Raw genomic sequence first — 14,640 nt, 5'->3', positions numbered from 1 at the left:
CCTCTCCCTCTCCCTCTCCCTCTCTCTCTCTCTCTCTCTCTCTCTCTCTCTCTCTCTCTCTCTCTCTCTCTCCCCCTCCCTCTCTCAGGTGATAGGAGGATCAGGGCATCTGTACACGTGTTTTGTCTCCTGTCACTACTGTCCGTGCCTCGCCTTCTCCTACGTTGTGCTGCGGAGAAACGAAGGCCTGATGGTGAGGCTGAATACAAACAAGCAGACACACACAACACATGACCAGAGATACACAAACTGTGTACACACTAGGGCTACCATCGTTCCAGTACATTAATCGCTTGGTTTGGTCATAGTCGAAAAAAGTATTTGTTATGCCGAGTTATCCCCTGAAGAAGAAGTATAAGCGCGTCCCTGGTAAGCACTAGATTTAAAGAGCTCCTTCTGCATTATTGCATGTGGGAAACACAATTTTATAGATTTGTCGATTAAGTCAACAAATCAATTAGTCAACAAACTCCTATGACAAGTAGTCGACTTCTTTAGTACTAGGAAAGCCCTAATAAGTAAGTAAGTAAGTAAGTAAGTAAGTAAGTAAGTATGTAAGTAAGGCTTAATTTATATAGCACCCTTCCCAGCACGAATGCACAGAGTGCTTCACAAGTTAAAAAAAAGAAAAGAACAAGGCAAGTTATAAAAAAAATAAAAATAAACATCCAAGGTAAAAATAGTGCTTCAACAGTTTAAAAAACAAAGAACAGGTCAATTCATAAACAAATTGGACAAAACAGATGGCATGGCATGGACAAAACGGAACACAACACACACACACACACACACACACACACACACACACACACACACACACACACACACACACACACACACACACAGACTCATGCATACACATACAGAATGGACGTCAGCCAGCCAATTGAACACCCAGCGTCTTCCCAGAGAGTGACAAACAGTTTAGAACATTTTAAATCGGGGTTAGCAGATCTACTGCGGTCAGGTTGTGTTCTCGTCTGGTCCTCTTTGAGGGCGTCTTCTCTTTGATTGACCGTTTCTATTTGAACTGGAGCTCTTAAATATCCGCTGCTACCAAACAGCCGCCAGAAGCACCCTGACTCTCGGGTCATCTTGGTTCCCTGGAGGGTGCAGCTGAAACCAGTCTTGAGAAAGGGATGAACTGTAGCGAACCCTCCAGGACTCCCTGTGGTGCACAGTCACACACAAAACTGATGTCATCCCCCATGAAATCAGTCACTGTGTTGACTTTAAAAGCTCATCATCCCCAGATATAGGGGTCATTATTATTATCATCTCTAGACTAGACAAATGTTGATAGATGTTCGATAGTAGCTGGTCATTTCATCAACTCCAAATTTGTGATCCAAGCGTAAACAAACGAGCAGCCCCACCAACAATAATAGAGGTAAGAAGGCAGGCATACGATGACAGAAGGAGGGGAGATGCAGACTCTACAAAAATTGAAAGAAAGATACGGACTAGAGAATAGGGACCACTTTAGATATTTACAGATTAGGGACTACTATAACAAGGAAATAAAGCAAGATAGAGACAAAGAACAGAATGGGGTAATTAAGATAATGGTAAAGTCATACGAAGGACGGAAGGGGAGGGTGATATCAGCACTATATCAGGCAATAATGGACAGTAAGGGAAATACAACATTGTATGTAAAAGAAAAGTGGGAAAGAGAGTTGGAAATAGAGATAACAGAGGAGGAATGGTATGACACATGTAAGACACAACAAACAACCACAGGATCAAGGATATGGAGGGAGTTTGGGTGGAAAAATATAATTAGATACTTTATAACACCAGAAATACAGGGCAATTACACACCAGCAAAGAAAACATGTTGGAGGGAGTGTGGACAGGAAGGGGCGAACCATACACACATATTCTGGGGATGTCAGAAGATAAGGCACTACTGGGAAGAGATAGGAGGGATAATAAATGAAATAATAGGATACGAAATACCCCAGGGAGGCCAAGTGTTGTATTTGGGGAATCTGTCACAGGAAGGAATCCAAGGGGAAGACAAATATTTGATTAAGATATTGATAGTGGCAGCCAAGAAAGCTTTAACTAAACTGTGGTACAAGGTAGAAGTGCCGACAAAAGATCAATGGATAGAGTTGGTAGAGGGGATACAGGAAATGGAGAGAATCACACATCTGCTGAGGCTGCAAGAAGAAAAGTTCGAATGGAAATGGGGAAAATGGGAAGAATACAGGAGGGGAAGTAACGACATCACAGAGGTTTGAAAAGGATACAAGGAAATGAATAAAAATGTAAATAAATAATGCAAATGTAGAATGGACCGAAGGACCCATGTCACACTTTTTCTTTACTCATTTTTTGTCTATTTGTTTTAATTTATGTACTGTGTATTGTCTATGAATGTTGTCTATGTATGTTGTTGAAAAAATGTAAATAAAAATGTAAGTAAAAAAAAAAAAAAAAGAAGGCAGGCATGTTTTCCTCCTCTAGTTGATTTACTGAGCTCTTTACACTAGACCAGTGGTTCCCAAACTGTGGTGCTCACACCCCTTGTGGTGCGCGAGCGCCCTCTAGGTGGTGCGTGACATGAAAAGGCTAATGGTGAAATTATTATTATATATATTTTTTTACAATAAAATTTCATAAAAATCTTAGTCAAACCTTTAGTATTAATGATATTAAACATGCTGGCAGAGTACATGCATCCATGTTGTCGTGAACATTTTAATTAAATAAAGAAATTCCCTATCCATAGTCGCCGTGGGAAGAGATAAAATAAAAACTAAAATAAAATAAATTCCCTACCTACTCATGGCCTTAACTGACAACCAACAGGAACCAAACAATATATTTTTTTATGCCTAATAAATATAACTAATATACATTATTTCAAATGGGGATTTTCACTGTGTAAATCATGAAATTCAAGAAACGTTTTAATAAAAAACGTACGTTTTAATAATAATAATAAACAATAATGTCTCGGGCGTGTCTGACACAGGTGTGCTTCATCTGTGCTTGGAGACCAGCAACAATTTTTTCGAACAGAAACCCATTGGGGGGTGCGTCAGCTAGGTCGGGAGGTGACAGGGGGTGCACGGCCAAAAAAGTTTGGGAACCGCTGCACTAGATGAATGAATGAGTTCTTAATTTGCTGTATTTTGTGGCTGTAAAAGGTTTGTTTCCGTTGGTAATGTTTATACAAGTAAAACAGACCTATATTCTTCTTTATGATGAGTTAAGAAAGTTCCAAATAGATAATTTTCCATCTATGGATAAAACTCTTCAAGAATGTATGTGAATATACTTCACATTGATATGGTAAAAAAAATCACAGATTGAACAGGTAGCTAATCTGAGAAACCCGGAAAAATTCTCAGCTAGTTGTGTGGCATCACAGAGCTTATAGACGCAGCATACTGACTCCAGGTCAGCCAGTTGTGTAGCGTCAGAGAGCTTATAGACGCAGCATACTGACTCCAGGTCAGCCAGTTGTGTAGCATCAGAGAGCTTATAGACGCAGCATACTGACTCCAGGTCAGCCAGTTGTGTAGCGTCAGAGAGCTTATAGACGCAGCATACTGACTCCAGGTCAGCCAGTTGTGTAGCATCAGAGAGCTTATAGACGCAGCATACTGACTCCAGGTCAGCCAGTTGTGTAGCATCAGAGAGCTTATAGACGCAGCATACTGACTCCAGGTCAGCCAGTTGTGTAGCATCAGAGAGCTTATAGACGCAGCATACTGACTCCAGGTCAGCCAGTTGTGTAGCGTCAGAGAGCTTATAGACGCAGCATACTGACTCCAGGTCAGCCAGTTGTGTAGCATCAGAGAGCTTATAGACGCAGCATACTGACTCCAGGTCAGCCAGTTGTGTAGCGTCAGAGAGCTTATAGACGCAGCATACTGACTCCAGGTCAGCCAGTTGTGTAGCATCAGAGAGCTTATAGACGCAGCATACTGACTCCAGGTCAGCCAGTTGTGTAGCGTCAGAGAGCTTATAGACGCAGCATACTGACTCCAGGTCAGCCAGTTGTGTAGCATCAGAGAGCTTATAGACGCAGCATACTGACTCCAGGTCAGCCAGTTGTGTAGCATCAGAGAGCTTATAGACGCAGCATACTGACTCCAGGTCAGCCAGTTGTGTAGCGTCAGAGAGCTTATAGACGCAGCATACTGACTTCAGGTCAGCTAGTTGTGTGGTGTCACCAGTGTTGGGCAAGTTACTTTAAAAAAGTAACTAGTTACAGTTACTAGTTACTTCTTCCAAAAAGTAACTAAATTACTTACTCAGTTACAAATTATAAAAGTAACTAGTTACTTCAGAAAGTAACTATTGCGTTACTTTCAAGATTTTTTTTTACATAAACAACATACACAAATCTAAACTATTTTAATGTTGCTGTGGGACAAAGTGAGACTAGCCTCCAATCAAATGCCATGTAGGCTATGTAGATATTATAATTACTATGTTTATATAGTGGATCATACAAATACAAACAGAATAGATGTTTTGGAACTTTTGATATGTATTGCCCCTCAACAGGCCACAACTGGGCAACATTAAATTATGCTTGTTAAGCACTATACCAAAAATAAATAACAAATATATACTGATTGATTGAACATTTTAATTAACAGATTTCAGAATGGGTACAATACAGTACGGCTCAATACACACAATTGTTAAGGGGATGCAGACCAGAGAAAGAGTTTCGTCTTGTTTACATCAGGGTCCCCCATTTTCAATTCATGACATTTATGACGAAAGTCTTTCTCTGGTCTGCATCCCCTTAACAATTGTATGTATTGAGCTGTACTGTACTGTACCCATTCTGCAATCTGTTAATAAACTTTTCAATCAATCAATCAATGACATACACAACATACAGATATAAGAAGCTAATCGAATCATCTAAACTAATCTAATCATTACATTTAAGACATGCATGACATACAGAGATATATATATCTCGGAGCAGCTGAAGCCTGTGCTATTAAACCAGGAAGTGCAGCACTGTTGATAAGGCTGTCAGCACTGCAGTATAGCCACTCAGTGCCCTGCGCTGCAAAGAGTGAACACAAAACGCTCATGGACCCGCGGTCTCATGTTGACATTGTGTTGTTCGTTGGATTCGTTTTTGAGCTCAAAACGTACACAGACCGCCGTCTCATGCTGACTGATCAGTGATCGCTTGTCTTGTCGCGCTGTGTGTCAGACTCTGGATGCTTTAGACACCCGCCCACCTCCACCTCTGATTGGCTTACCATGACATTGTATTCAACCTCAGCCAATCGTCAGCATGTATGCTTGGCTCGCGCACTGTCCACTAAACAAGGAAGAACATTATTATTGCCTCTCGGCGCAGAGATATGTCTGATGAAAGAAACAGGTTCATTCATAGTAACGCGCCGCATTTTTTTGTAGTAACGGTAACAACGTTATTAAGATTGGAAGAGTAATCCGTTAGATTACTCGTTACTGAAAAAACGAACGCCGTTAGTAACGAAGTTACTTATAGTACCGTTATTCCCATCACTGGGTGTCACAGAGCTTATAGACGCAGCATACTGACTCCAGGTCAGCAAGTTGTGTAGCATCAGAGAGCTTATAGACGCAGCATACTGACTCCAGGTCAGCCAGTTGTGTAGCATCAGAGAGCTTATAGACACAGCATACTGACTCCAGGTCAGCTAGTTGTGTAGCATCAGAGAGCTTATAGACGCAGCATACTGACTCCAGGTCAGCCAGTTGTGTAGCGTCAGAGAGCTTATATAGACTCAGCATACTGACTCCAGGTCAGCCAGTTGTGTAGCATCAGAGAGCTTATAGACGCAGCATACTGACTCCAGGTCAGCCAGTTGTGTAGCATCAGAGAGCTTATAGACGCAGCATACTGACTCCAGGTCAGCCAGTTGTGTAGCGTCAGAGAGCTTATAGACGCAGCATACTGACTTCAGGTCAGCTAGTTGTGTAGCATCAGAGAGCTTATAGACGCAGCATACTGACTCCAGGTCAGCTAGTTGTGTAGCATCACAGAGCTTATAGACGCAGCATACTGACTCCAGGTCAGCCAGTTGTGTGGTGTCACAGAGCTTATAGACGCAGCATACTGACTCCAGGTCAGCAAGTTGTGTAGCAGCATCACAGAGCTTATACTGTCAGGTTCATAGATCATTTGGATCATTTTGTCTCTGTACAGTGTACACCCCCACAATGGATTTGAAATGAAACAATCAAGAAGTGCAGACTTGCAGCTTTAATTCGAGGGTATTTACATCCAAATCAGGTAAACAGTGTAGGAATTATGTGCCTCCTCCTTTTTTAACACTTTCAGTGCCGGCCTCCATTTCCTATTTACCCCGTTGAATGCCGCCACCCACTTCAATGATAGAGCTCTCATATTTGCGAACGCATAAACTATATCTTAAATTATGGCTATGTGTCTAATATGGCCGTCACTTATCAATGACTTGTTTGCAGTCAACATTGTCAAAACGGATTGTTTTTATTTTTTATTTTTTGATTATCTTTTTCCCCCTCCTTTTTCCGATTTTCTCCCATCCCACTGTTAGTCGTTATGCCAATTCCCAACCCCCTTCCTGGTTGTTGCGCACTTTCCCCTACTGTTGGTCCGAGAGGCCGGAGACTGTCACATGCTTTCCTCCGACACATGTGCAGCCAGCCGGCAGCCAGCCTGGCCGCGCAGATTCTCACTGGGAGAGTGTAACGTGTGGGAGGCCGCACTACCTCTCTCCAGATCCTACCCTCGCTGAGCAGGCGCCCCGACCGAACTGTAGGGGTCGCTATCTACAATGCCCAGGACCCACCCGCCAGCTTTCCCCACCCCCTAATACTGCCAATTGTATTAGTGTGAACGGCCAGCCAAGCTGGTGACAACGCCGGGAGCTGGATTCGAACACGCGAACCCAGCGTTGGTGACGAACGCAATCTCCGCTACGCCACCTGACCGCCCACGGATTGTTTTTTAATCGGTTCATTTCCGTTTTATACCATTTTGAAAAATGCTCGTTTCTTGAAACTTCCAGAAGTTTTCAGAAGATTCTGTGATAATCGCCATTTACTGGAATACACTGGAATACACAAAACACATTGTCATTTTTCGGCCTATTTTTTAATCGTTTTCAAATAAACGCTAGATTATCGATAGTATATGTGTACTTATGCACGCTATAGAAGCGGGCTGAAAAATCAATTCTCTTATTTCCTGATCGCACACACACACACACACATATGGCACATGCTGATATATAGGTGAAAATAGCTCTGATTATCCCAATACTGGTAAAAATAGATTCCTTACCTCAGATCAGATGTTCTCCAAAAAGATTATTCCAATTCCTGATCGCCATTCCAAATATCGATCGCGTTTATTGATCCAACGCTGGGTACTGGAAATATATATTCCACGCTGTTCTGATGGTCCACAATGAGTCCGATCGGCTCGGGTTACTTGCCTGAGAAGTAAAATGTGGATTCCGGATTTTTCTTTTCTCATCCATTTTCATTGAGTCCATTCCAATGCGTGCATTACCATCCGGGAGACGATAGGGGGCGGTATTTTCCCTATTCGAGTTCAGACAGATCCCCACTGGTAACGTGAGGCTAGATTGATGAAATATGAATGGAAATCGCTAATAAAAAAATAACGATTAAAAACGGCATATCTTGTCGGCTGGCACTCAACGGTTGGCATGAAATAAAGAATTATGCCGTGGCTGGCACTCAAAGTGTTAAGGGACCAAAATTGGACAATTGGCTTCTCAGCTGATCCATGGCCAGGTGTATGTTATCATTCCCTCATTATTTCATTCACAGCTCCAGATAAAAAGGTCTAGAGTTCATTTCAAGAGTGGTATTTGCATTTGGAATCTGTTGCTATCAACTCTCAATATGAGGTCCAAAGAGCCGTCACTATCAGTGAAGCAAGCCATCTTTAGGCTGGAAAACCTAAACAAACCCATCAGAGAGATGGCAAAAAAGACGGTGCAGATGGACACGTGAAAGCAATCAAGTTTTTTAAGGCAAAGAAGTGGAATGTTATGCCTTATAGACGCAGCATACTGACTCCAGGCGTAGGAAGTCGAATGCCCAAAGGGGGAGGTCTTCTGAACTCACTTTCTTTCCTGAAAGTCATTAATGCTCACTTATAGGCCAGTACGTCTGTTTATGTGCCGCACAACCCTGCCTCCTCCATCACGATTAGCTGAAAGAATCGGTTGGATTTTCATAAAAATTTTATGGGAATTGCCTGCAGTCAGACTCTTAGCTAAAGTAAAGACAAGAAACAAACAGTGAACAAAATCTTATTTGATTAACCCTTTCACTGCCACACGACAAAGTGTTAACCCTTTCACTACCACACTACAGAAGGTTAACCCTTTCACTACCACACTACAGACAGTTGTAGTGCGGTAGTGAAAGGGTTAAAAAAAATATCCTTGTTTATTATCCTGCTGAGGTGACGATGGATCTGACCTAAATCCATCCATCCATCCCGTTTTATGCCAAAAGCCAAAACCATAACGGCCAGCCTCCTCCCTGAGGTGTTGGACTGGGAGCGTGTTGGAGCCTCGCGCTGAGGTCGACCACACAGTGTGCTCCCACAATCCCCCTGGAAGGAGGCCTGGGGCTGTGTTGATTCAGGGGGCTGCAGCTGATTCTCTCATGTCCTGATGATAAGGCCAGACCAGCCCCCCCCTCCAGAAGTAGGTCAGACTGTGGTGGACTATAGAGGACAATTCTCACGGAGCCTCAAGGCATTTTCCGACAGCCAGCGACCAGCCGCCCACTCACTGCGAGTCGTAAAGGAAGGAGACGCGACTGTAACGTAAACACTGCTGCCAAACTAACAACTATTTGAGGCATTTTCCTTTTTTCTGTTTATTTATTTATTCACTTTAAAACAAATTACTTTAGAGATGGCCCCTTATGCACAGTATATATATATAGAGAGAGTAAATGTAATATCCACAGCGGCTGTGAATTCCATTCAAAACTCAGTTTGGAGGGGGGGGGGTTACACATTTGTCGATTAAATCGATTAGTCGACAAAGTCCTATGACTATTATTACGGTAGTTGACTAAGATGTATTTAGTAGAGAACAGCCCTTTCTGCCTTCATTCCTGAAAAACTGACTGAAGACACAGCCATGTTTTCCCCTGGCAGCAGTGATGCACACATTCTACAACCCTGTCTCTCTCACCTCACAGTCTGTTTGCATTTTACATGAATTATTACAAACACTAATTCACAGGCAGGATATTATAGACTAGAGGCTCATTCATTTTTAATGGATGTAAATAGAGTGTGAAAAGAAGCCAAATCATTTACGCATTCATCATGGTAGCGGCGACAGACTTCCCCATACGTGTTTAAACTTGTGTAGGTTATAAGCATGTGACACGCGTGCGTGCAAACAAATACATGTCTACGTACACATACAGTACACACACTAATTCACTTTATACCGTGTGTACGCACTTCTCACTCAGTGCTATACAAACACACACCTGTTTGAAACACATACTCACCCACTAAATCATACAAGAAGGATACTCAAGCGCACACAACTTCACTGTGGCTTGCCAATCGCAACAGTGACCGCAGTTAGCAGGCCACAACTAGAGTATTCTCCACCAAACCGGATTCAAAGGAACAGGCCAACATTTTGGGAAATTGGCTTACCGTCTTCTCCAGAGAGAGAGAGACAAGAAGATAGATACCAGTTTCTGGGGTTGGCAAGCCACAGTGAAGTTATGCGTGTGCTTGAGTATCCTTCTTGTATGATTTAGTGAGTGAATAAGTGAGTGTGTGTTTCAAACAGGTGTGTTTGTATAGCACTGAGTGAGAAGTGGGTACACACAGTAGGCCAGTGAATTAGCGTGTGTGTGTGTGTGTGTGTGTGTGTGTGTGTGTGTGTGTGTGTGTGTGTGTGTGTGTGTGTGTCAGAGCTCATTGAGTCGACTCTCCCCCTCGTCCTGATGCTGAACAGTGTACCACCCCGAGGCACGTTTACATTGGGCTGCGGCCAGTGGGGCTCCTCCAGGCTGATGCTGCCTAACTGTTCCGGGGGGGTTCACATGCCTTCGAGCGTCACTGTACTTATTTTATGCCCATTCTTAAGTCTGCACGTTTACATTGCACTACTTTTATTGTCTTTTATACCTATTATTGTTTTTTATTCTGTCAATTGTGTGCTGATTTTATGCCTATGTTCATTTTATACTAATTTGCTGTGGGGCACTTTGGACTGCAGTCCCAAAAAAAAGTACTATATAGATAGTTATTAATATGTATTGTTGTTATATTGTAGAAATGTGTGCATTGAAATGTCTGTAAAGTCTCGACGACATTGACGACGAGGGTTGACCTCAATTGTCTTTTCGAGAATAAATAAAGGTTTGAATGAATGAATGAATTTAATTTGGAGTGAGACTTTATAACGTATTGCTGCTTGTCTTCCTATCTGCCCACAGTGTAAACACATCCTGGCGTCCTACCTGTGCCAGGCCATGGGGGTGACGCAGCACCAGAGTGTGTCTGACCAGCAGATGTCTTCGCTCCTCTGTGGGACGACAGACACTTAGACCTGCAGGGGGCCGGGACAACAGACACTTAGACCTGCAGGGGGCCGGGACAACAGACACTTAGACCTGCAGGGGGCCGGGACAACAGACACTTAGACCTGCAGGGGGCCGGGACAACAGACACTTAGACCTGCAGGGGGCCGGGACAACAGACACTTAGACCTGCAGGGGGCCGGGACAACAGACACTTAGACCTGCAGGGGGCCGGGACAACAGACACTTAGACCTGCAGGGGGCCGGGACAACAGACACTTAGACCTGCAGGGGGCCGGGACAACAGACACTTAGACCTGCAGGGGGCCGGGACAACAGACACTTAGACCTGCAGGGGGCCGGGACAACAGACACTTAGACCTGCAGGGGGCCGGGACAACAGACACTTAGACCTGCAGGGGGCCGGGACAACAGACACTTAGACCTGCAGGGGGCCGGGACAACAGACACTTAGACCTGCAGGGGGCCGGGACAACAGACACTTAGACCTGCAGGGGGCCGGGACAACAGACACTTAGACCTGCAGGGGGCCGGGACAACAGACACTTAGACCTGCAGGGGGCCGGGACAACAGACACTTAGACCTGCAGGGGGCCGGGACAACAGACACTTAGACCTGCAGGGGGCCGGGACAACAGACACTTAGACCTGCAGGGGGCCGGGACAACAGACACTTAGACCTGCAGGGGGCCGGGACGTTGAAGTGACTATGTGATATTCTCCCATTGAACTGACTACTTTATGGTTTTGATTAGATTTGAGGTCACTAGAGAGAGGAATCCGATGGGATGAGTGGTTCCTCGTTTGTCTCTCTGACAGACACTAGATGTTGCCAGGAAATATACACTGGGTACAGTACGACAGTACGTGCTGCGTTATTTTTAGGTCCATTTTTTGTAAATGGGGAACTAGGAAACTTTGAGAGACTTGTTTATTTTAACAACATAAAAAAGTACAGTACGTACGGAGGGGACATGTACAGTATCCTGTATAGTCTGAAAATGCCAATTGCAATATAACATGGGTGGCTTTTAGGGTGAGTAGAACTCGGACAGGAAAAAGTCACAGAAATTACACTTATTTGACAGGCTGCCTCCTCGTGTATCGGAGGGGACACGTGATGCAACATGCAAGGCTTCTATCCTCCCTACAACCGGCCAGTGGGGGGCATATGCGAGCAACAATCAGGACAGGGGAGGGGGAATTGGCACGAGAGGTAAATTGGGATGGGGAGAAAAATCACAGAAAAGGGAGGAGAAAAAGTAGATTTTTTTTTAGATAATTTTCTCATGTGTCATCTGTAGTTTCTATGTCATGCCGTACAAGAGAATATTTATTTGTGATATTTTGTTGTATATTTTGTAATGTCATGAATAAAAGAAGATTGACCTGTTACAATATAAACATTGCATTTTATTAATAAAATAGTTCACCATACAGAACTTATCATGTTAAATAGCAGTACTGTTTTTACACTTTATATAGTTTCTCGGGTGATAGAACGGTTCTTGCAAAAGGGAAAACATCACAGTTGACCACAGTGGATTTTCTTGTTCCTGATTAAGTGACAGTACTGCAACAACACAACTGACGAATATATATAATGTGGAATGAAAGGCAGGAATGTGAAACAACATCAACTTGTTATTGTATTTTTTTTCTTCTTCTTTAAATCACTAGAAGGCAATAAGTCTTAACATCGATCACTAGCTTGTAAAAAAAAAAAAAAAAAAAGTTAACACCTACTGTACGGTACAGTTACATTACACATGAGTGAAGGACGACAGCAACACTACAGTCACCGTGCAGCTTTACAGTTGGAATGTACGAGAAGGTCGGCAAGTTCCCTTCACAAGTAGCCCTTGACGTTGTATATCCGAGGTGGTGTATTGTACAGAGTTGTAAAGAGAGGAAGGGCAAAGAAAATGTGAAATACTGACGCAGTGGATGCAAAAGTACTTGGAACTCTCTTGTTCCTTTTCTAAAAAGGAAGCCATTAAGAACACTTGTGAAACACGAACAACACAACATTAGCTACAGTAGTTCCAACATCCAAACACATTGAAGAACACCAAAATGGTTGATACCAATACTCTTAAAATGTCAGTGCATTGTATTGTGTATTCGTTTGACTGTGTCACGTGGCTCTCAGGTTAAAGGTTAAAGCCACCTTGGTTGCTGAGGTTGAATTTAGATTTTTAAGGAGCATAGTTTCCTTCCCTGTCTTACAATGGAGAGCAAAATACCTCAGTCATTTTTCAAAGGCTCGACAGGAACACGAACATCAATGCTAGCCACCACGCCCTGGAAACAGGTGGGAGAGCGTGGGGTTGGTAAGAGGTGACAATGGGGGGGGGGGGGGGGGGGGGTAGCAGCTTTGCAGATGATGACTCGCAATTTGAACGTTAACTGTGGGACTGGGAACGCAAATATAGTTTTATAAACACATACTGAACTTTTCCGTGATCTGGGATCAGAATCATGGAGGCTCTCATATAGCGTGATGCTATGGAGGCGGGCAAACGTGCCGGCTCTAACAGTGGGGAACTATTGAGCACTAAACGCATTGGGATATGTTTTTTGAGTTGCCAGCTAAGCCCCCCCCCCCCCCCACTTAGTGTATATAGACATCAACCTGTCGCTCAGTGACGGTGCCTGCTGTCGATAACAACAGCAGCCCACCAGCGGCCCCAGGATGAAGGCCTCAGGGCCACAGCGGAGGCAGAGCCACGGATGTGGAGGTTGTTGTCCGGCTGCCGAGTCATTACATTCACGTAGGATATAGAATCCAAACTGACTCCGACGACTTGCAATCTGGTATGTTTTGTGCATGAAGGAAAACGGTGAAATATTTGTAAGGAATGGCGTAATCGATTTAGTCAATTTAATCTACGAGGCTTTGCCATCATTCAAATGTGACATTACCTGACATTATTAACTAATGATCATCACAAACCACGACGTACGAGTCCCACCGCATTCCACACAGATGTCTGTCTCAGCGACCTCCCATGAGACATTCTGCTGATGTAGCAGTTACAGAAATATTCCTACCCCTGTGTTTCCATAGCTAGAGTTTCCCATACATTACTGTATGTCTCTTTGTTATGCAGCCACAGTGCTACTGCAGCAGTTATGCCTACATACTGTACCTCGTCTAGCTTGTCAAATACATATTTAGTCTAGTTTTATTTTACCTCTACCTTTTTGAACTATAATGACACTGTAATAAATAAATGACAAAACACTGGCAAACGTTGACATAGATAATTCATAATATATCTTTTAAGGGCCTACGGATGAGTGGTTTGAGTCACGATAACTGGATTCGGAAGGATACATTTCCGAACGTTTTCATAGTAGTAGCATATTATTCACACACACGGATCGTTTTCAGTCCTGCAAATCCAGTTAGCTTCAACATTTTGGTTAGTTTTTTTTCTTCTCAAAAATCCTTCACAAAGAAAAAAAACAATAATAAGACTGATCTGCATTTCACCACCCGACCCCCTGATGCTCAGCACAGTTCATAAATACATTTCCACATTCAAGGCATGTTTGAAAGTCATTCATTTTATCTTCACATAATAGCATGCCATTGTTCTGTAAACACTTTTCTTAACCTCAGTGGAAATGGAATTGGAAGAATGAAACACAATAGAGTGAACAGAGATAGCGTCAACCCTTTCACTGACACACTACCAAAGGGTTAACCCGTTCACCGCGACGATACAGAAGGTTAACCCGTTCACTGCCACACGACAAAGGGTTAACCCTTTCACTACCAAAGGGTTAACCCGTTCACAGCGACGACACATAAGGTTAACCCTTTCACTGCCACACGACAAAGGGTTAACCCTTTCACTACCACACTACCAAAGGGTTAACCCGTTCACCACAGCGACGATACAGAAGGTTAACCCTTTCACTGCCACACGACCAAAGGGTTAACCCTTTCACAACCACACTACTACAGAAGGTTAACCCTTTTCACTACCACACCGTTAACCGTCTGTGTCGTGTGGCAGTGGAAGGGTTAAGAGGATATGG

General features: G+C 43.4%; 1 protein-coding gene across 1 annotated transcript in view; it reads left to right on the top strand.

Annotated features, from left to right (window-relative positions):
* Window positions 1-10,931, top strand: part of zswim7 (zinc finger, SWIM-type containing 7) — a 38,769-nt gene extending 27,838 nt beyond the window's left edge. Inside the window, exons 4-5 of the mRNA XM_084320155.1 lie at window positions 89-193; window positions 10,486-10,931. Of these exons, the coding sequence (XP_084176281.1) occupies window positions 89-193; window positions 10,486-10,596 (216 nt within the window). The 3' untranslated portion in view covers window positions 10,597-10,931. The remainder of the gene's footprint in view (window positions 1-88; window positions 194-10,485) is intronic.
* The last annotated feature ends 3,709 nt before the right edge of the window (window positions 10,932-14,640 follow it).

This window comes from Notolepis coatsorum (genome assembly GCF_963971535.1).
Source record: "Notolepis coatsorum genome assembly, chromosome: 8".
Classification (NCBI taxonomy): Eukaryota; Metazoa; Chordata; class Actinopteri; order Aulopiformes; family Paralepididae; genus Notolepis; species Notolepis coatsorum.
Note: the sequence above shows the minus strand (reverse complement) of the source record. Positions and strands in the feature narration are given on the sequence as shown.